Below are 23,924 nucleotides of genomic sequence, written 5' to 3' on the forward strand. Positions count from 1 at the left end.
GTAAATCATACTTGAACATGGTAAATCCTGGCATACTATAGTAAATCATGGTAAACTATAGTAAATTGTGGTAAATCATGGTAAACTATGGTAAATCATGGTAATCTATGATAAATCATGCTAGAATCAGTAAATCATACTTGAACATGGTAAATCATGGTGTACTATAGTAAAATCATGGTAAACTATGGTAAATTGTGGTAAATCATGGTAAATCATGGTAAACTATGGTAAATCATGGTAAACTATGATAAATCATGCTAGAATCAGTAAATCATACTTGAACATGGTAAATCATAGTATACTATAGTAAATCATGGTAAACTATGGTAAATCGTGGTAAATAATGGTAAACTATGGTAAATCATGGTAAACTATGGGAAATCATGCTAGAATCAGTAAATCATACTTGAACATGGTAAATCTTGGTATACTATAGTAAATCATGGTAAACTATGGTAAATCGTGGTAAATCATGGTAAACTATGGTAAATCGTGGTAAACCATGCTAGCAACATGGTAAAAAAAATTCTAGCATCATGCTAGCAACATGATAATCATGCTAGCATGGCAAACTATGGTAAATCATGGTAAATCATGGTAAAATATGGTAAATCGTGGTAAACTATGGTAAATCATGGTAAACTATGATAAATCATGCTAGAATCAGTAAATCATACTTGAACATGGTAAATCATGGTATACTATAGTAAATCATGGTAAACTATTGTAAATCGTGGTAAATAATGGTAAACTATGGTAAACTATGATCAAATATCAATAAACATCTTTCTTTCTTTCTTTCTAACTAATCCACCATTCTTTCTTTCTTTCTCTTTCTTTCTTTCTTTCTAACTAATCCACCTTTCTTTCTTTCTTTCTTTCTTTCTTTCTTTCTAACTAATCCACCTTTCTTTCTTTCTTTCTTTCTTTCTTTCTTTCTTTCTAACTAATCCACCTTTCTTTCTTTCTTTCTTTCTTTCTTTCTTTCTTTCTTTCTTTCTTTCTTTCTAACTAATCCACCATTCATTCATTCTTTCTTTCTTTCTTTCTTTCTTTCTTTCTTTCTTTCTTTCTTTCTTTCTTTCTTTCTTTCTTTCTTTCTAACTAATCCACCTTTCTTTCTTTCTTTCTTTCTTTCTAACTAATCCACCATTCTTTCTTTCTTTCTTTCTAACTAATCCACCATTCTTTCTTTCTTTCTTTCTTTCTTTCTTTCTTTCTTTCTTTCTTTCTTTCTTTCTTTCTTTCTAACTAATCCACCTTTCTTTCTTTCTTTCTTTCTAATCCACTATTATTTCTCTTTCTTTCTTTCTTTCTTTCTTTCTTTCTTTCTTTCTTTCTTTCTAATCCACTGTTCTTTCTTTCTTTCTTTCTTTCTTTCTTTCTTTCTAATCTTTTTTGCTTTCTTGCTTTCTAACTAATCTGTCTTTCTTTTTAACTAATCTTTCTTTTAATCTATCTTTCTAACTAATCTTTCTTTCTAACTAATCTATCTTTTTCTTTCTAACTAATATTTTTTCTTTCTTTCTAACTAATTTATCAATCAAAATTTAAACTACTTTAAACTTCATACTACTTCAAACTTCTAACTACTTTTAACTTTTTCAAACTCTCTGGTCCGGCTTTCTCAAGCCAACTTAAAGTTTGTCTCAAACTTTTTTTTCTAGTTTTGTCTGAAATTTACAGTTTGAAGTTTTTCACTAAAATAATTTAGTATTTGACTAAGCAATTATTTATTTAAAATACGCTTAGAGCTAAGAAATGATGGAAATTTCACAAATATATTAGCTCTAATATATTTGTGAAATTTCCATCACATTATTTGGGAATGGATAATTAAACTGATCTGTTTCAAGAACCACAAATAGCCTATTACTTAAAATCAATATTATTAATTGTTAACATGCATAAAATTAAATCAATTAAAACAATGCACCCCTCCCCCACCCTCTGACGACACTCAGCGGTTGAGTGAGCGCGCGCTGTTTGAGCTCTCTCCAGTCTTCAGAGAGTTCTCCTCTTCTCTTCTCAGCGTCGTTGAACTGGTGCATTTCCTCTGTGAAATTCAGGTGTGTGTATGTTTTTATTTATCTGTATAATCATTAATGTGCTTTAAATCATTTTATTTAATGCGAAAGAACATACAGAGACGCAATGTTACTCACGAGTTAAACGAGTGTCGACTCGCGCATGCCTTTTCCCGTGATTGTAACGCCTTGCATAAAAAACACACGACTATATTCCTAAAGATAATGAATATAACTAATTTGGATGATAAAATGTCCTCAGAAATGTGCACTGTTTGTTTATTGGCAGGTTATGGTGTCAGTTGCGTCGCAGCATTTTTCGGCTGTGAGTGACGCAGGACGGCGGTGTAAAATTAGAGGTTCCCCCGCAGAGGCGAGTCCGTCTCCGGCACGGCAACCAGCACTGATCCGGTGGATATTGGATAGCAGACCGGTTGATTACACTTGAATTACTTGAATGTTTAGGCCTAAATGTTTAATTTTTACTTCGAAAATGTTTGTTACATGAGTTTAAATGTAGGCAATATTGTATACGTGTTAAAAATAGTATAAAATATGCTGTATTGCTGTAGGCTACGCATCAACAATAAAGGCCAATGTCATGTAGTTATACTGGTGGTTGTATGGAATGTTTTTACAAAGGTTTAGAGGAAATAAAAAAGTTAGGCTAATATTACTGGCATATAAACACAGTTAATAGTACTCATTAATATTTGTTTCTAAATGTCCAACCCCCCCAAAAAAAAAAAAATATATATTTTTTTACTCAATTTTATTTGCTAATGTACCAAATGCAGTTACTCTGATGTATTTAATTTGTTTTACTTATATTTACTCAGTTAATACAGTGTATGTAATGGATTTCACTGCTTAATCTAGGCTAATCAGTATTCTAAGTGTAAAAATGTTTCACCAAAAAAAATAGTAAATCATATTAAAAGTTTTTAGAGTGCATCACCACCATACATGGTGTGGAGTTCATGTCACATATACAAAAACATATTCCAGCCAATTTTCAACATTTTAATCACTGTTCTAGAAACATGTTTGACTCAACTTTGTTCATTTGCAATAATGTTATGATTTGTTTTGTTCACAAACAACAGGCCCAGACAGTTCACAATTAATGTAAATCCACAGTCTTACAATGTCATTGCTTTTCAACTGCTCTTTCAAATCCTTTAGGAAAATTAACAGTCTTCATAAAGGTCAGTGATACTCTGACAGTAATCCTCGAACTGGCTTCTGCACTGTATAATTTAAAAATTTTGCTAACTGCATATAAGTGAATCAGATGTTGGTCATCAAAACATGAAATCTGTATGAAACACATAAACAACACAAAATGTGTATACATTTTATATGACTTTAATTTGACTAGCATATGATTCAATATAAGAACTTTAAATGATTTATATATGAATTTTATATGAGTTTTATATATTTCTACTAATACCATACACATTTGCATACTTTTGTCATGTAAAACTCATATAAGTCTTTTAACAGTAGTCATGTATAACGCAAAAATGTGTGCTATTTAGTATGAAAGTGGCCATAATTGGTCTGATTTTGTATAAGACATGTATGTGTCACATTCACCGTCTGTCTTCGTCTTCACTACAGTTCCCAGAATCCTCCTTGTCTCCTCACCTGAACTCACTCCCTTCATTTACCACCTGTTCGTCATCATCATCTGCATCACCTGTCTTGGGTTCATCTGTCTGTGTATTTAAGTTCCTGGTTTTCACTCATCATGGTCGGTTATTGTTTGTGCACCAGCACTCTGTTCAGTTTGTTTTACCATTGAAATAAAACCTCTGTTATTTGTAATTCGAGTTCATCATTCCTTCATTCATCTTCTACATCTTCTTCTTCATCTTCTTCTTCATCTTCTTCTTCATCTTCTTCTTCATCTTCTTCTTCATCTTCTTCTTCATCTTCTTCATCATCTTCATCAACCCGGTAACCCTGACAGAATAACCGACCTAACCAAACATGGAGCAAGGGAGTTTGTCTCTGGAAGAATATGTTGAAATATACCTTGACTACTTCCAAGATGTGAGTAAAGATCCACATATTCTAAAGATGTCATTTTGGAGTGGTTTGAGTAATCCACTAGATCAGATGCTTTTGTGGGGTGATTTTCATCTCCCCTTCACGGAGTTCATCGACCGCACTCTTTGGGTGTGTGGTTCCTCCCTCACAGTGGAAGTTATTCCAGAACCAGCTATCTCCGCCGAGCCACCCCTCTTCATCCAGAGCACCAGTCCAGCCGAGCCTGCACTTCACGCCAGTCCAGCCGAGCCTGCACTTCACGCCAGTCCAGCCGGGCCCGCACTTCACGTCAAATCTGCCGAGACCAAGGCAGTATGCGTCGTGCCCGCTGCCCTTGTGACTGAGAGCGTCTCGCCCGCCGCGCCTGTGACTGACAGCGTCGTGCCCGCCAAGCCTATAAATGGGGTAGATGTCTTCAGCGACCTACCTCCTCTCATCGGCCCTGACGAGCCAAAGTCCTCTTCACCGCTAGTCCCGTCCAGCACCGAGCCTTCACCGCTGGTCCCGTCCAGCACCGAGCCTTCACCGCTGGTCCTGCCCAGCATCGAGCCTTCACCGCTGGTCCCGTCCAGCACAGAGCCTTCTTCGCCGCTGGTCCCGTCCAGCACAGAGCCCTCTTCGCCGCTGGTCCCGTCCAGCTCAGAGCCCTCTTCGCCGCTGGTCCCGTCCAGTTCAGAGCCCTCTTCGCCGCTGGGCCCGCCCAGCTCAGAGCCCTCTTCGCCGCTGGTCCTGCCCAGCACAGAGCCCTCTTCGCCGCTGGTCCCGTCCAGCTCAGAGCCCTCTTCGCCGCTGGTCCCGCCCAGCTCAGAGCCCTCTTCGCCGCTGGTCCCGCCCAGCTCAGAGCCCTCTTCGCCGCTGGTCCCGCCCAGCTCAGAGCCCTCTTCGCCGCTGGTCCCGCCCAGCTCAGAGCCCTCTTCGCCGCTGGTCCTGCCCAGCTCAGAGTCCTCTTCATCGCTGGCTCAGGACTCCATACTGGGGAGCCTCCCCAGGAAAAGTTTTTTGGGGGGCCATACGCCCGAGGGTCCATCAGTTCTGCCCTGGACGCCCGAGGGTCCATCAGTTCCGCCCTGGACGCCCGAGGGTTCATCAGTTCCGCCCTGGACGCCCGAGGGTCCATCAGTTCCGCCATGGCCACCCAAAGGGTCCTCACCGCCATGGCCGCCCGAAGGGTCCGCACCGCCATGGCCGCCCGAGGGGTCCTCACCGCCATGGCCACCCGAAGGGTCCTCACCGCCGTGGCCACCCGAAGGGTCGTCTCCGCCGTGGCCGCCCGAGGGGTCGTCTCCGCCGTATCCGCCCGAGGGGTCGTCTCCGCCGTGGCCGCCCGAGGGGTCTTCTCCGCCATGGCCGCCCGAAGGGTCGTCTCCGCCGTGGCCGCCCGAGGGGTCGTCTCCGCCGTGGCCGCCTGAAAGGCCGTCTTCGCCCTGGTCACCTGAACTGCCAGCTCCGCCCTGGAGGCTCCCTGTCCTGCCAAGCCACGTCCTTGTCAGCCTCCAGGGCGCCCACCCTCCCACCCCTTTGTTGGTCTGTCTACGGCGCGAGGACGCGCCTACCGGGAGGGGGGAGTAATGTCACATTCACCGTCTGTCTTCGTCTTCACTACAGTTCCCAGAATCCTCCTTGTCTCCTCACCTGAACTCACTCCCTTCATTTACCACCTGTTCGTCATCATCATCTGCATCACCTGTCTTGTGTTCATCTGTCTGTGTATTTAAGATCCTGGATTTCACTCATCATGGTCGGTTATTTTTTGTGCACCAGCACTCTGTTCAGTTTGTTTTACCATTGAAATAAAACCCCTGTTATTTGTAATTCGAGTTCATCATTCCTTCATTCATCTTCTTCATCATCTTCATCAACCCGGTAACCCTGACAGTATGGGCCTTACATGAAACACAGAAGGTAATTCTGGTCGATTTATGTAAGGAAGATATATGGTTGCTGTATATGAACCATGCAGGTTTTTTCATATGGGCTGATAGGAATCCACTATAGAACAAGCGCGCCTGCTCTTAAAGGGAATGTGAGATGACGCTCTGATTGGTTTATTTCACGTTACGCCCAAACCACACCCTATGAATAATGAAGCTACTTCAGACCAACCCCTTTTAGATTTGCGTCGGGCGCAAGAGTCATTTATCCCGCCGGGAAAATAGCAACAGCGCCCAAGACCCGCCCACAAAGTTACTTGCGCTTTGCGCTTGACACTTGCGTTTCAGATCGTTAAAATAGGGCCCTATATTAGACCAACTGTTTTTCCCAGTATTTAAAGTTTATTTGTCTTTGTTTTCTTTATTTTTATTTGGCTGCTTGTACTAGATGAGACCGTATTCCAGCTACCAGGTGTGGTGTGATGCAGTGATAACACTATCAGTTGATATGTTTGATGGTTGAATATTTGAGTCAAAGTTATTTCCTGTTGAGATCAACATAGTGCCACAAATGTAGTGAAGAGAGATAAACATCTACTGAACCCGGAACATTCCACTAATTCTGATTAACAATTAACTTGAACTATTTATATTGCTTCAGATAAATAAGTAATGTATAAAAGACAGTAAATCAGGACACTATAAAAGCAACATGAGAGGCTGTGAGGTAGAGGTCTACACAGTGAACCCGAGACCCGTTGACCCGGGACCCGACCCGGGACCCGTACGGGTTCGGGTCTATATTTTAAATGATCAGCCGGGTCCGGGTCGGGTCCGAATTTATTACTTCGGGTCCCGGGTCTGTTTAACATTGTGTGTAATACCCGTGCGATCGGAGTCATTAGATCAGACTCGGAGAAAACCCGGTCGTGATTAGACACTGCTTGTGTTTTTTTTTGTAACTTGCAACTTGTAAAATTAGGACACTCAAAATAAATTGCGTTAAAAAGCATATTTTAGGTTGATCCAGCTAGCGTGCATGTGCAGTCTCAAGCGCGTGTCATGTTTCTATGGCAACCAGTTACCAGAGCTTCAGTGAGGGACCGCCAAACCGCGCTTTAGATTTTACAATATAAATTAACCGTCTTGTTTAATCTTAAAGTTTTAGTGGTCAGATTAGGACTCGATGCAGAGCAGAGAGCACAGAGATGATAGCAAATAAATAACGTCAGCGGCCATGGCACTGAACGAGCAATCGTTATTATAACGTTAGTTCAAAAGGGCAAACAGTCAAAGTTATTATGCGAGTTAACTCGAGTCAGAATGTAAGTTAACGTTACATGTGCAAAGTTGCATTTGTCATCCGTCACCGTGACATCAAGTGGACTTTTGAAGCTGAAATAATGAGTGGATTAAGCTTGGACTTGGAATAACGAGAGGAATAACATGAATAACTTTCTTGTCGGAGGATTGTAATGCATGATCACAGCCAGTCAGGTAACGTTACAAGGAAGGGAGAGGAGACTACTAAGCTACCACGGCTTAAATTAGGTAAGACAAAAAGTTGTATTTTTCGCAACAGGTTTATTGACTTGTAATAGCAGTTTAAGGTGGAATATGTGACAATCGGGTCCAGTCGGGTCTGTGTCTTCCCGTCGGTTTCGGGTCCAGCTTTCAAATAATAGACGGGTCCGGGTCGGGTCCAGTTAGGCATTTCTCGGATCTGCACGGGTCCGGGTCCAGCTTTTGAAATAATAGACGGGTCCGGGTCGGTTCGGTTTAGCACATTACGGGTCTCTTTCGGGTTCGGGCACGAATTTTTGGACCCGTGAAGACCTCTACTGTGAGGACGACAGAGCAAGAGCTGGAAACAAACATCAGTGAAGAATGAAGGGTTTAGTATGTTTACTGCTGCTGTTGGAAACCTTTGTGTTTGTCTTACAGCATCAGGTAGATGGAGGACTCAATGAGAAAGAGATCAGTCAACAGCTCAGATCTGAGGACGGAAGACAGAGTCCACCTCAAACAGACACTTTGAGAGATGAAGCTTCAACTGACAGCCAACAAAACTACCATCTGTTCTTCACTGACATCCATGCAGCGCTGAGAGAACTGACCGCCACAGTTACAGAGCAGAAAGTGAACATCAGAGAACTGACCGCCACAGTTACAGAGCAGAAAGTGAACATCAGAGAACTGACCGCCACAGTTACAGAGCAGAAAGTGAACATCAGAGAACTGACCGCCACAGTTACAGAGCAGAAAACAAACATTAGAGCTTTAGAGACAAGACTGAGGAAAGAGATGAAGAAAAATGATGGTACCTCACCAAAACATTCACTCTTGCATAGAAAAATTTTAGTGTAAGTATATAATGTGTAAATGTCATTAAACATAATCTATATTCCTTCACAGAAATGTCTAATCTTACTCTGAGTCAAGTGGAGGAGTTGAGAAAGGAAAATAGAGGTGAAAGTGTGCTTGAATGATGTTAAATTCAGTCTATACATTCTCAGTGTAATAGAGTAATATCACAATATTTCTTATGTTTTTCAATAACAGACAGAGAAATAGCTTTTTCAGCTGCACTGATGAAATCTAGCAGTGGAGATATTGGTCCTTTTACCTCTGAAATCACACTAACCTACAGGAACGTCTTCACAAACATAGGGAACGCCTACAACCCAATTACAGGTAATTATCAATGAAATGAGTCATAAAACTCAGTTTATAGTAATGAAAACCTTTCTGCTACATTCAGATCTCTCTGCAGTCTCAATGTGTATAAGAGAATTAACCTGTTAAGCTGCAAGCCCACTTTTGAAAAATCCCCAGAAATGACATACCCACACTGAAACAGATACAGTTCATGAACCCTTTGCACTAAAAGCACAAGTATGATCTCATTTGAAAGCTGACACCTGGCAGTTTATTGTAAATGTAGAATTAATTATTGTCATAATGAATTTTTTTTTATAAATAGCTTTAAAGTTTTGTAAAGTTATTAGAAATGTATTTTTATGAAACATCTTCATGAAAATAAAATTGAAGTTGACCCTGTAGCAATCTAGAAATGCACTACAGCTAAAGCCACATGTCTAAACATTTTATGTTTAAAATCTGAAGATGATAAGTCTAAAACTCTGTATTTAGTTCATTTTTTTCAAGATAGAAGCACCTAGAGCTAGCTAGCATGTTAGCTTAGCACACCATCAATACATGACAATTTATGAGATTAAAACCATGTTTGTGCTTCAAACTTACTTTAAAACGCAAGTGAAGTGTTTTAAATAATCTTCTGTGATCTAATTTGACATCAGATAAAAAAAATCTGACAGAAAATATACTATTTGATCATATTCTGCACAATGATGGTCTATAGATTAGCATTACATTATACATATAATCTATTATTATTAAAATACCTGGCATGGCTTGAAAAACACAGGTAACTCGAATATCATTGCAATCATGTTTACTGTCTTCAAAATATCTGTATCTGCATGATACAGCGCTATCTCTTGTTAGCTTTGTGTGTATCTCTGGTATCAGTGACGTCCTGGAATGTCACATGATTATGGCTCTTCTTCATGTCCCATATATGGGTTATTATTGTGCTTATAGCGCCCTCAGGCTTCTGGTATGAATTGAAAACCCAGTAAATGAGAGTGCCAAACGCTCATAAAGATTACATCGACGCATTTGGGTATAAATTCAATAAATATTATTCCTGTCAATAGAAATCTGATGTAAACCTATGAGAATCTATCAATATTTCTCCAAATCTGCACATTTTTGAGCTAAAAGCCCTGAGGGACGTTGTTTTGTGTATCGCTGTCATGACGACAGCACGGGAGTTTTTTTATGAATGAAAGCGGCTGACGCGCATAATTCATATTAAAGGTATCGACTCATTTTTTCATTTCATAACTCCTGACAGAAATTTAGAAATAACTGTCGCTATAAGTTTCTCAGAATACAATAGTGGTCAAATACTGAAACTTGAGTATTATATCTTTTTAATGATGTATAGTTTGTCAAGGCATAACATTAAATCTGATAGTAAATTTGAACTAAATAAAAAAAAAAACGCTTCAGTGCGCGGGCGCACTGGCAAAGGTTAACAGGTTAAGGGCCGTTTACACGACACCAGTGTCAACAAAAAACTGAAAACTTTGTAAGCGTTTAGGCAGCTTGTAAACGCAAACTTTAAAAGGGGGGGGGGGGCTTCAAAGTGCAAGTTTTTGGAAACTATACCGTTATCGTCTCAGTGTAAACTACAAAAACGTGAATTTGTGAAAATGGTGATGTCATGCGCATGCGTATTACACGATCAGTCTATAGTCTATACTACTATATCCATAGTATTTCTTTACAAAGAGACATCGCCAACTACTGGCCTGGCAGCAGAATACAGCGTTTTAAAGCGTTTCCACGGATCTGTGTGAACGGGGATCGTTTTGACAACGTTGTTGTCGGTACACGAAAAACGCAAAGAAAAAACCGTCTGTCTTTAGGAAATCATTGTCGTGTAAACGTAGCCTGAAATCATCTGCCATCTTTCAAAACTATTACACAGTGTGCTTGGTGATTAAAGGGTCATTTCACCCATTTGAACATTGTTTTTTATTTAAAGTGGGTCATATATGTAGTCGAAATGTAAAATAATTTTTGAATTTGGTGCCTTCGTGACCGAGAAAAGACAAAAAATAACTTCAGAACGCATTTGTATGAAAGACAACAACTCCCACAATGCACCACATTGCACAGCTCCGCAAGCCACTCCCACTAATCCAGAAAGCGCATATCTGCCTATAAGAGAAATCACTCTTCCGTCTACAAGGCTAGCTACTACCAGAGCTTGAAATTCATTTCACATTCACACAAAATGTCTAGTTAGTTGGCGAACTCATATAGTGCATTACTCCTCGTTTGTATTTCTTTCGAAAAGGTGAATTATTGCATGGTACCTGGATGTTCAGTCAGAACATATGCGGTGCGAAACTAGGATAGTTCTCAACACAAACGTCCGTGTCCTCGTCTGATTCAGAGATTTCGTCCAGGAGAAATTGTCATCGTTGAAATTCTTTGCCGCAGACGGACTCTATCTCTGTGTTCGTAGCGGTTCGTAGTTGCATAGTGAGATCACCGGCGCCACCAGTCCGCCCTAACTCGAGCCAGTCCGGGCTCCTCGTCCGCGGCAGGCAGGTCTTCTCTGCCTCGGCTGCTCTTCGCTATAATGCGGCTTGTAAAGGTAGCCACAAACACCTGATTCAAGCATCAGACTTCCGAAATCCTCTTCTTCTATATCATATTGAGCACTCTCCTCCTCCGCTATTGTCATAACTGTACATCTGTCTCCACAGCGCCTGTTAGTGTCACGGGGTGACAAATAAGTCCGGGACTATCCCCGCCAGAGAAATGCCCTTGTTGAGATCCGGGAAGTGAAACACCGTCCCAAAGCCGAGTGAGTGCCTGTCGCCATGGTAATGAGTGGCGGATTGACAGCAGGTGTGGGTAATTTGCGCTGAGCGTTGAATGAGGCCACGCTGGCTCATGAGAGTATAAAAAGTCAGAGGAAGAGAAAGTTGGGGGTGGTTCCTCTCCTGCTTGTGGTGCTTTTGTTCCCGTTTGGAAGTGGCTGGTTCCTGTTGGGAAGTGTTCTCTGAAGTGTGTCGTTGGGGGTACGTTGCGAGGAAAAAGGAACGTCGTGTGTATGAGGAATTGAAGACGGAGGGAGAAAGGATTTAAAGAGGGAAGTGCATCGTCTGGATGGAAGAGCGAAGATAAGTAATCGATTATTGAATCTCCTACCACACGTTTGATACTGAGATAGATGTGGGCTGAAGTATTTGGAGTGTACCGTGTGAATATCACTGAGTGAATTAAACTGATTCTCTGCTATTCTTACCTTCTCTTCCTGTTCGGATGGTGAAGCAAAACCAGTTTATGTCTATGAAGAAGTGTTTAAAATCTCCTTCCTCTCACTGCCGATCCTTCACTTTTTGAACCGAGACCCAGGGTGAGTGCTGGCCTTAAGTACACTTAATGAGTGGATTTGCAGTGGTTGAATTGCCGTTCTTTCTCTTCCCTCGTGCTGTATATTGGAGTGGAACTCCTGTGAGTGTGTGAAAGTCTGTTCTTAACTGCCGTGCGCTCGCCCAAGAGGCAGGCTGGTATATTGTACATCTTCAGAGCTTGGAGAGATCGAGCACGTCCAACTGAGGAAAGGTTTGGGAAAGGACAGCTGGCGTGAAATCCTGTTTCTTCCACGACACCTGTGAGAACGTTATATTACTGTGTGAAGTATTGACTCTGTCTGCCCTAGAGAAAGCCCAGCCCAGTCTGTGACTGTGAGTTCGCTGCGGCCCAAAGCCCACCTGTATGGAGTGAAGTTTCTGTCTTCTCCACGACACATGTGAGAACGTTATATTACTGTGTGAAGTATTGACTCTGTCTGCCCTAGAGAAAGCCCAGCCCAGTCTGTGACTGTGAGTTCGCTGCAGCCCAAAGCCCACCTGTATGGAGTGAAGTTTCTGTCTTCTCCACGACACATGTGAGAACGTTATATTGCTGTGTGAAGTATTGACTCTGTCTGCCCTAGAGAAAGCCCAGCCCAGTCTGTGACTGTGAGTTCGCTGCAGCCCAAAGCCCACCTGTATGGAGTGAAGTTTCTGTCTTCTCCACGACACCTGTGAGAACGTTATATTGCTGTGTGAAGTATTGACTCTGTCTGCCCTAGAGAAAGCCCAGCCCAGTCTGTGACTGTGAGTTCGCTGCAGCCCAAAGCCCACCTGTATGGAGTGAAGTTTCTGTCTTCTTCCACGACGTATGTAAGAACGTTACAATGCTGTGTGAAGTATTGACTCTGTCTGCCCTAGAGAAAGCCCAGCCCAGTCTGTGACTGTGAGTTCGCTGCAGCCCAAAGCCCACCTGTACGGAGTGAAGCTCCTGTCTTCTCCACGACACATGTGAGAACGTTATATTGCTGTGTGAAGTATTGACTCTGTCTGCCCTAGAGAAAGCCCAGCCCAGTCTGTGACTGTGAGTTCGCTGCAGCCCAAAGCCCACCTGTATGGAGTGAAGTTTCTGTCTTCTTCCACGACATATGTAAGAACGTTATATTGCTGTGTGAAGTATTGACTCTGTCTGCCCTAGAGAAAGCCCAGCCCAGTCTGTGACTGTGAGTTCGCTACAGCCCAAAGCCCACCTGTATGGAGTGAAGTTTCTGTCTTCTCCACGACGCATGTGAGAACGTTATATTGCTGTGTGAAGCATTGACTCTGTCTGCCCTAGAGAAAGCCCAGCCCAGTCTGTGACTGTGAGTTCGCTGCAGCCCAAAGCCCACCTAAAGCCCAGCCAGTCTGTGACTGTGAGTTCGCTGCAGCCCAAAGCCCACCTGTATGGAGTGAAGTTTCTGTCTTCTCCACGACATAAGTGAGCACGTTATATTGCTGTGTGAAGTATTGACTCTGTCTGCCCTAGAGAAAGCCCAGCCCAGTTCGTGACTGAGTTCGCTGCAGCCCCAAAGTTCACCTGTAAGAGGAAGCTGTGGTCGTCCCTTCACTGGAGAATTCCCTGTCCATCACCTCCCACTGTGTACCTGATACCAGCGTGGAGAAAGGAACCCAGTTAACCTACTTACCGTAAGATACCTACCTGAACCCTATCGACTGCTGTGAACTGTCCCCTACTTCAAGAGAAGAGGAAGCTGTGGTTACCTACCCACTGGAGAACTCACCTGTACATCACCTCTCACGGCGTACCTGATACCAGCGTGGAGAAGGGAACCCAGTTAACCTACTTACCGTAAGACACCTACCTGTATCCTATCGACTGCTGTGAACCGTCCCCTACTTCAAAGTGAAGAGGAAGCTGTGTTCATCTATTCACTGGAGAACTCACCTGTCCATCACCTCCCACTGTGTACCTGATACCAGCGTGGAGAAAAGAACCCAGTTAACCAACATACCGTAAGATACCTACTTGTACCCTGTCGACTGCTGTGAACTGTCCCCTACTTCAAAGAGAAGAGGAGGTTGTGGTCATCCGCTCACTGGAGAACTCACCTGCTCATCACCTCCCATTGCGAACTTGATACCAGCGTGGAAGGAGCCTGGTCGATCTACTTACCGTAAGATATCTACCTGTATATTTGACGGCCGTGAACTGTTCTCTATTGAAAAGAGGAGAGGAAGCTGTGGCCATCCATTCGCCGGAGAACTCACCTGTCCATCACCTTCCATTGTGAACCTGATACCTGCTTGGAGAAAGGAACTCTGTTAACCTGCATACCGTGAGATACTTACCAGTCCGGTACTCCTTACTGGGAATCGCCATCTGTGGGGAAGACTGTGTCCTCTTGCCGTCTTGGACTCCTCCCTGGACGAGGGAGAGAAGAAGACTTTTAGATTAGGATTACCAATTGTTTTATTCTTAATAAAATCTGTTACTCTTTATTCCTTGACTCTGGTCTCGTCTCTGGCACGCTCCTCAAAGTGTTCTGGGTCTAGGGGTGGGCATAGTCTGGTTCGGCCCATCCCGACCTGTGACAGAAAATTGGCGTAGTCGGCAGGATTACACTTTGAGTTGAGCGACCAGAGTTGGTGATGGCAGAGGGGGAGGAACCTGGGGCTCGGCCACCTGTCATGCCGATCTTCATGGGTGCCCCGTGGGCCCCGAGGTATGGAGGCCCGGGGTCTGAAGTGAGTCTGTCGGAGTGGAAAAACCAGGTAGAGTACTTGGCAGGACTCCAGGGTCTGAATGCCATCCAGAGGGTCCAGTTTGTGTTGAATTCCCTGGAAGGGGATGCAAGAAGGGAAGTTCAAGCAGCACCAGAGGCTAATCGAGCAACAATCCAGGCGATTTTCGACTTCCTCACAGGGCAATATGGGGATACCACCCCGGTAGCAGCACTGAGGGCGAAGTTCTTTAATTCTCGGCAAGGCCCTCGACAATCCATTCGGGCATTCACCTTACAACTGCGGGAGCAGTATTCTAGGCTGACGGGGAGACAGGATCATGGCCTGGGGGGCGAAGAGGTCCTGTTGCGAGACCAATTTGTGCTGGGGCTACGGGAGGGCCCAGTTCGGCAGAGTTTGCGGGTACAACTGAGGAGAGAGCCGAATTTGACTTTCGAAGAGCTCCGACGGGAAGCTTTGGCCCTGGAGCATGACCAGGCGGAGCATGCGGGTGTCCCCAGCTGCCTGGCTACGAACGTTGTTGAACCTCCTTCGGCCCCGGCGGCGCCCGATTGGAAGCAGGCCCTCCGGGAAGAATTAAAGAGGGATGTTCGTGAGCAAATGTCGGAGTTATCCAAGTCTGTGAGGGAAGAACTACGTCGAGAACGGCCCCAGTACCCTCCTCACTCTCGAGAGCGGGCCTACTCTGATGGGGGTCGCCCGTTTGAACATCGTCCTCCCCGGTCAGTGGGCTCTCGATTTCAGTGGGATACACATGGGCGTCCCATCTGTAACGGCTGTGGAGAGCCGGGGCACTATGCTCGCCAGTGTTCCGCTCGACGGGCATCACAAGGGGGTTTTTAGAGTCTCCGGCCACTGTGGGTCAAGTGGTCGGGACCCCCTTGTCAGACCCCCCTCCTTCGATATCTTCTCAGAGCTGCCTGGTAGGCCGTTGTCCGGTGGTTGTGGTCCAGGTAAATGGCCAGAAAATCCGGTGTCTCTTGGATACGGGTTCCCAAGTGACCCTATTTTCAGAAAGCTTGGCCCAGGAGCTGTTTGGTGCCGGAAGCCAACTCCCTGCAGAGACCCCCTGGCTGACGCTCCGTGGAGCAAACGGGCTGGACATCCCGTATGTGGGATACTTGGTGACCGATTTACAGATCCATGGAATTCTAGTACCTCAGAAGGGGGTAGTGGTCGTCCGAGACCCGTGTCTGGGGTCCCATCGTGCACTGATTGGAATGAATGTCATCTCGGACTGTTGGGAGGAACTGTTTCGAAGTGCACCGGCACGAGCGGCCGCAACATCTGCCGGCCAAGAGTGGGACCGTGTCAGGGCCGATTGCCGCCGGATATGTCTGGCTGAACAGCAGCATGACCGAGAGAGTGTGGGAAGAATAGTTTGTCGCTATGCCCTGTCCATTCCAGCTCAAAGCGAGGCTGTGGTCCGAGTCAGGCTTCCCCCTCGACGTTACCGTCCACATGAATGGGTCCTGGTGGAACCCCATGACGAGGGTCCTAAGGTGGAAGTAGCTCGAGGACTAACCATCGTCCGAGGGGGTAAGGTCCCCGTCCGAGTTCGGAACGCAAACCCCTTCCCGGTGCTTCTATACCGCCACCAGTGTTTGGCCCGAGTGACATCCGTGAAGCCACAGCAGGTTCACGAGCAGGGGGAAGTGAGTTTTGAGCGGGTGAGTCCAACGGTGGTTGAAGTGGCCCTAGCTCGAGTTAGTTCAGGAGTGGAGGAGAGCGGGAGAGGATTGCCGGCCCATTTGCAGGGAGAGTCTTTATGGGGTGAAGGGTTGAGGGAAGAACAAACGGGTCAACTCCACGAGTTCTTGAAGGATTGGCAGCACTTGTTTGCCACCCACGAGGAGGACTATGGCCGCACAGATGCGGTGAAACACCAAATTCCGACTGGAGACGCGGCGCCGAGCCGAGAACGTTATCGACCTGTACCCCCGACCTTGTACCCGGAGGTTCGTACCTTGTTGCGGGGAATGCTTGCTAGAGGGATTATTCGTGAGAGCAGCAGCCCTTGGGCCGCACCTATAGTATTGGTCCGCAAGAAAACGGGCTCCTGGAGGTTCTGTGTGGACTACCGGAGGTTAAATCAGGTAACTAAAAGAGATGCTTTCCCACTACCACGAGTCGAAGATTCCCTCACGAGCCTCACTCAAGCTGCCTGGTATTCTACCCTCGATCTAGCCAGCGGCTACTGGCAGGTGCAAATGGACGAGCATGACCGAGAGAAGACGGCATTCACTACCCCCTTTGGCCTCTATGAATGGGAACGGATGCCATTCGGGCTTTGCAACGCTCCAGCCACATTCCAACGGCTGATGCAGCGTTGTTTGGGCAGTCAGTTGATGGACACCACTCTCGTCTACTTGGATGATGTTATCGTGTATTCTCCTGATTTTAAGTCTCACTTGGAACATCTGGGGCAAGTCTTCCGTTCCCTTGAGCGTTACGGGTTGAAGCTACAGCCCGACAAGTGTCAGCTCTTCCGTAAGGAGGTTAAGTTCTTGGGACATGTGGTCAGTGCGGCGGGGATCTCGGTTGACCCAGAGAAGGTGGTGGCAGTGCAAGAGTGGGCATCACCCCAGACGGTGCGTCAAGTGCGGTCATTTCTGGGCTTTGTGGGTTACTACCGGCGATTCATACAAGACTTCTTCAAGATTGCTAAACCGATTAACCAACTGCTTAGAGGCACCGGGCGAACCCGGGGTCGAGGGTCCCCGACGATCCAATGGGACCCAGCTTGTGAGGCTGCCTTTCAGAGGCTTAAACAAGAGCTGTTGCAGGCCCCGATCCTAGCCTATGCCGACTTCACGCAACCATTTATTCTATACACCGATGCCAGCCAGCTTGGTTTGGGTGCAGTACTGGCACAGAAACAGCAAGGAGCGGAAAGAGTCATCGCTTATGCCAGCCGAAGCTTACACCCCGCCGAAAAGAACGACTCAAATTATAGTTCCTTCAAACTCGAGCTGTTAGCCATGAAATGGGCACTAAGCGAAAAGTTCAAAGACTATCTTTGGGGGGCCAAGGTACAGGTTGTCACAGACAATAATCCGCTGGTACACTTACAAACGGCCAAGCTGGGGGCAGTAGAGCAACGCTGGGTGGCACAACTGGCCAATTTCGACTACCAGATCCAGTATCGACCAGGAAAGGAACACACCAATGCTGATGTATTATCTAGGCTACCGGGTGAAGGATCGGCAGGCCATCTACAGGCCCCCGGAGCGGGGTCCGATGAGGGATTGATGGTGGGGGTCATCGAAGCCCCGGGACAGGAGTCCGAAGACCCTCCTCCATGTTGGGGGTGGGATCCATCACGTTGGAGGTCGTGGCAGGGTGAAGATGGGGATGTGCTGAAGGTACGGACGTGGGTGGAACAGGAGGTTTGGCCCGAGGGGGCGGAACGTCGAGCTGAGACTCGAGTTGTGCGAGGCTTGCTGGGACAGAGGGCGAGGCTGTGCCTAAAAGAAGGGGTACTTTGTAGGGCACTGCAGGAGCCCGGTCGAGAAGAGGAGGTCCGTCAGATCGTGGTCCCTGAAGGGCGTTGGCAAGCTCTGTTGGAGGCCTATCATGGCCGGATGGGACATCAGGGGCAAGAGAGGACGTTGGCCTTGTTGAGACGACATTTCTACTGGCCCGGGATGGAGGGTACTACCAGGGCTTACCTCCAGAGGTGTCCACGCTGCATCTTGTTTAAATCTAGGAAGGAGGCCCGGGCACCGTTGGTCCCGATCCAGGCCAAGGCACCTCTGCACATAGTGGCCATGGACTTCCTCACTCTGGGGCGACCGGTGGATCAGGTCCAGAATATTCTTGTCTTCACTGATCTGTTTACTAAATACGCCTGGGCCGTCCCTACTGTGGACCAAACTGCTCTTACTACCGCCAATGCCCTCTGGAGATATGTAATTCAGCCGTTTGGTTGTCCGGAAATCCTCCATTCTGATCAAGGGGCTAATTTCGAGTCCAAGGTAATCCGTGAACTGTGCCTCCTGTACGGATGTAAGAAGACCCACACGACCCCTTATCACCCTCAAGGGAACGGGGGGTGTGAGAGGTTCAATCAGACCTTATTGGGCTTATTGGGTACCTTGGAGGAGGAACAGCAGGGCCACTGGGCTGACAGGCTTCCAGCGATGATACAGGCGTATAATAATAGCATACACAGTACTACTGGCTACGCCCCTACTTACCTAATGTTCGGCAGGCATGTGAGACTCCCAATGGATATGCTTCTGGGGACCACCGGGGAAGAAGAGGGAGGAAATCTATCTGCTTGGGTGATAAACCACCATCAACGCCTGCAGTCGGCATACGAGCAAGTCGCTGGCCGGATAAACCAAACGGCATTGAAGAATAAGAGGTTGTATGATCGTACGGCTCGAGAGGCCCCGTTATTGCCCGGTGAGAGGGTGTTGGTGCGAGATAATCGCCGGCAGGGGAAAGGGAAGTTGAGCGATCGATGGGAGGCTCAGCCATACGTCGTTCAGCGACAACCCCATCCAGACCAACCGGTATACGCACTACGGCCAGAAGGAAGGGCAGGCCCTGAACGGGTGCTACATCGCAATCTGATTCGCCCTTGCCCGTATTTCCCAAAGCCAGTGGTAAGAGATCCGCCGGCCGACACGTCATGGACACCCCCGCTGGTAGGGTGGGCAGTAATCCCAAGAGGTTTAGGCCTGGGACCACGGCCGGAAGTACCTGACTCCCCTCCCCGACGGTCTCAACGAGGGAATCGGGGTCAGCCACCAGCCAGGTATGGGGACTGGGTGTCAGGAGACCGTTCTCGGGACTAGAACGGTTTGGCGGGGGGGTATGTCACGGGGTGACAAATAAGTCCGGGACTATCCCCGCCAGAGAAATGCCCTTGTTGAGATCCGGGAAGTGAAACACCGTCCCAAAGCCGAGTGAGTGCCTGTCGCCATGGTAATGAGTGGCGGATTGACAGCAGGTGTGGGTAATTTGCGCTGAGCGTTGAATGAGGCCACGCTGGCTCATGAGAGTATAAAAAGTCAGAGGAAGAGAAAGTTGGGGGTGGTTCCTCTCCTGCTTGTGGTGCTTTTGTTCCCGTTTGGAAGTGGCTGGTTCCTGTTGGGAAGTGTTCTCTGAAGTGTGTCGTTGGGGGTACGTTGCGAGGAAAAAGGATTGTCGTGTGTATGAGGAATTGAAGACGGAGGGAGAAAGGATTTAAAGAGGGAAGTGCATCGTCTGGATGGAAGAGCGAAGATAAGTAATCGATTATTGAATCTCCTACCACACGTTTGATACTGAGATAGATGTGGGCTGAAGTATTTGGAGTGTACCGTGTGAATATCACTGAGTGAATTAAACTGATTCTCTGCTATTCTTACCTTCTCTTCCTGTTCGGATGGTGAAGCAAAACCAGTTTATGTCTATGAAGAAGTGTTTAAAATCTCCTTCCTCTCACTGCCGATCCTTCACTTTTTGAACCGAGACCCAGGGTGAGTGCTGGCCTTAAGTACACTTAATGAGTGGATTTGCAGTGTTAAATTGCCGTTCTTTCTCTTCCCTCGTGCTGTATATTGGAGTGGAACTCCTGTGAGTGTGTGAAAGTCTGTTCTTAACTGCCGTGCGCTCGCCCAAGAGGCAGGCTGGTATATTGTACATCTTCAGAGCTTGGAGAGATCGAGCACGTCCAACTGAGGAAAGGTTTGGGAAAGGACAGCTGGCGTGAAATCCTGTTTCTTCCACGACACCTGTGAGAACGTTATATTACTGTGTGAAGTATTGACTCTGTCTGCCCTAGAGAAAGCCCAGCCCAGTCTGTGACTGTGAGTTCGCTGCGGCCCAAAGCCCACCTGTATGGAGTGAAGTTTCTGTCTTCTCCACGACACATGTGAGAACGTTATATTACTGTGTGAAGTATTGACTCTGTCTGCCCTAGAGAAAGCCCAGCCCAGTCTGTGACTGTGAGTTCGCTGCAGCCCAAAGCCCACCTGTATGGAGTGAAGTTTCTGTCTTCTCCACGACACATGTGAGAACGTTATATTGCTGTGTGAAGTATTGACTCTGTCTGCCCTAGAGAAAGCCCAGCCCAGTCTGTGACTGTGAGTTCGCTGCAGCCCAAAGCCCACCTGTATGGAGTGAAGTTTCTGTCTTCTCCACGACACCTGTGAGAACGTTATATTGCTGTGTGAAGTATTGACTCTGTCTGCCCTAGAGAAAGCCCAGCCCAGTCTGTGACTGTGAGTTCGCTGCAGCCCAAAGCCCACCTGTATGGAGTGAAGTTTCTGTCTTCTTCCACGACGTATGTAAGAACGTTACAATGCTGTGTGAAGTATTGACTCTGTCTGCCCTAGAGAAAGCCCAGCCCAGTCTGTGACTGTGAGTTCGCTGCAGCCCAAAGCCCACCTGTACGGAGTGAAGCTCCTGTCTTCTCCACGACACATGTGAGAACGTTATATTGCTGTGTGAAGTATTGACTCTGTCTGCCCTAGAGAAAGCCCAGCCCAGTCTGTGACTGTGAGTTCGCTGCAGCCCAAAGCCCACCTGTATGGAGTGAAGTTTCTGTCTTCTTCCACGACATATGTAAGAACGTTATATTGCTGTGTGAAGTATTGACTCTGTCTGCCCTAGAGAAAGCCCAGCCCAGTCTGTGACTGTGAGTTCGCTACAGCCCAAAGCCCACCTGTATGGAGTGAAGTTTCTGTCTTCTCCACGACGCATGTGAGAACGTTATATTGCTGTGTGAAGCATTGACTCTGTCTGCCCTAGAGAAAGCCCAGCCCAGTCTGTGACTGTGAGTTCGCTGCAGCCCAAAGCCCACCTAAAGCCCAGCCAGTCTGTGACTGTGAGTTCGCTGCAGCCCAAAGCCCACCTGTATGGAGTGAAGTTTCTGTCTTCTCCACGACATAAGTGAGCACGTTATATTGCTGTGTGAAGTATTGACTCTGTCTGCCCTAGAGAAAGCCCAGCCCAGTTCGTGACTGAGTTCGCTGCAGCCCCAAAGTTCACCTGTAAGAGGAAGCTGTGGTCGTCCCTTCACTGGAGAATTCCCTGTCCATCACCTCCCACTGTGTACCTGATACCAGCGTGGAGAAAGGAACCCAGTTAACCTACTTACCGTAAGATACCTACCTGAACCCTATCGACTGCTGTGAACTGTCCCCTACTTCAAGAGAAGAGGAAGCTGTGGTTACCTACCCACTGGAGAACTCACCTGTACATCACCTCTCACGGCGTACCTGATACCAGCGTGGAGAAGGGAACCCAGTTAACCTACTTACCGTAAGACACCTACCTGTATCCTATCGACTGCTGTGAACCGTCCCCTACTTCAAAGTGAAGAGGAAGCTGTGTTCATCTATTCACTGGAGAACTCACCTGTCCATCACCTCCCACTGTGTACCTGATACCAGCGTGGAGAAAAGAACCCAGTTAACCAACATACCGTAAGATACCTACTTGTACCCTGTCGACTGCTGTGAACTGTCCCCTACTTCAAAGAGAAGAGGAGGTTGTGGTCATCCGCTCACTGGAGAACTCACCTGCTCATCACCTCCCATTGCGAACTTGATACCAGCGTGGAAGGAGCCTGGTCGATCTACTTACCGTAAGATATCTACCTGTATATTTGACGGCCGTGAACTGTTCTCTATTGAAAAGAGGAGAGGAAGCTGTGGCCATCCATTCGCCGGAGAACTCACCTGTCCATCACCTTCCATTGTGAACCTGATACCTGCTTGGAGAAAGGAACTCTGTTAACCTGCATACCGTGAGATACTTACCAGTCCGGTACTCCTTACTGGGAATCGCCATCTGTGGGGAAGACTGTGTCCTCTTGCCGTCTTGGACTCCTCCCTGGACGAGGGAGAGAAGAAGACTTTTAGATTAGGATTACCAATTGTTTTATTCTTAATAAAATCTGTTACTCTTTATTCCTTGACTCTGGTCTCGTCTCTGGCACGCTCCTCAAAGTGTTCTGGGTCTAGGGGTGGGCATAGTCTGGTTCGGCCCATCCCGACCTGTGACATTAGCTTAGCTTCAAACAAGATGGAGGATATTGCTTTCAGTTTCAGAGAGTAAAGTCCCACCCACTGATCTGTAATAGGTCTGTAGCGTGAGCGCGCCCCACCCTGGGAAAGATGAGAAACTAGTGTCTGTAGTCTTAACAGAAATCCCCCCCTCTAACACTTCCTCCTACAATGACGCAAAATGACGATTTTTGCGTCATTGTAGGAGGAAGTGTAAGAGGTAAATAACAGATTTCTCCCGTCTCAGGGGAAAATGAGAGAGTGTTGCACGACCATTCAATAGTATGACTGGGTTTCTAACAATGCAAAGCTTAATGCAAATGGGTGAAGTGTCCCTTTAAGCAATCATGCAGGAAACATCTGATTCTGTATCACTTGTTATTTGACTTAGGTGTTTTCACAGCCCCACTGAAAGGAGTGTACATGTTCAGAATCTCTGTACATGGTACTGGCCCAACTCCATCAGGTGCAGCCATTTATAAGAATGGAGACCGTGTGGTTATAGCATATGATAATCAGGCTCAGGATCGGTTAAACTCCTCTAATGGAGTTGTGTTGATCCTGGAGGTTGGAGATGTTGTCTATGTGAGACTTTGGCCTAACACGAGGATACATGATAGTGACAATAACCACAGCACTTTCAGTGGTTTCCTACTGTTTCCCTTAAGAGAACAGGAGATTTGCAGAATGTGATTCCAATAATTCTGAACGTTCAGTGTATGATTTAAGATGAAAATCATGAAGAGTCATTAACATGAACCTGTGTTAAAGAGGAATAATGTGTGTTTGAAATTACTGTATAAAAGTCTGAGCTGTCTATTCATGTAAGTTTGTATAAAGAGTTTCAGCACTGAGACAGACAGGACCCATGAATATCAAGTGAGACTCAAGTGTTTTGTTAACCCCTTACCAGACACCCCCCATTTTGGCAAGCGGGGCATAAATGACATACCCAAAATAAAAAGGCTGCTGCTCATAATTCATTCTGAATAGACACAATTCTTGAGAGTTTACAGTTCAAGACTCAGAATTACTCAGACTGTTATTATTAATATATAAGCTCAAACATAAAAACAAAAATAAAAAGTAAAATATAGCTGAAAGCAGCTATTAACAGGGTTCAAGCGTTTTAAGACCTTCATGCCAACTATGCTGTTAAGATCTAAGTGAGGTCAACCTGAAATGTAGGACTGACAGCCTGACACCATAAAATATAAAATACAATAAGCATGCCTACACACACACACACACTGTATATTT

General features: G+C 46.2%; 1 protein-coding gene across 1 annotated transcript; it reads left to right on the forward strand.

Annotated features, from left to right (window-relative positions):
- The first annotated feature begins 6,316 nt into the window (after positions 1-6,316).
- On the forward strand, positions 6,317-23,641 carry LOC308689687 (uncharacterized protein). The gene is made up of 6 exons (XM_081363525.1): positions 6,317-6,686; positions 7,808-8,098; positions 8,180-8,279; positions 8,375-8,428; positions 8,522-8,653; positions 23,056-23,641. The coding sequence occupies exons 2-6, from the start codon at positions 7,847-7,849 to the stop codon at positions 23,355-23,357; spliced, it is 840 nt and encodes a 279-aa protein (XP_081219651.1). The 5' UTR covers positions 6,317-6,686; positions 7,808-7,846; the 3' UTR covers positions 23,358-23,641.
- The last annotated feature ends 283 nt before the right edge of the window (positions 23,642-23,924 follow it).

Source organism: Scardinius erythrophthalmus (genome assembly GCF_964197995.2).
Source record: "Scardinius erythrophthalmus genome assembly, chromosome: 4".
Classification (NCBI taxonomy): Eukaryota; Metazoa; Chordata; class Actinopteri; order Cypriniformes; family Leuciscidae; genus Scardinius; species Scardinius erythrophthalmus.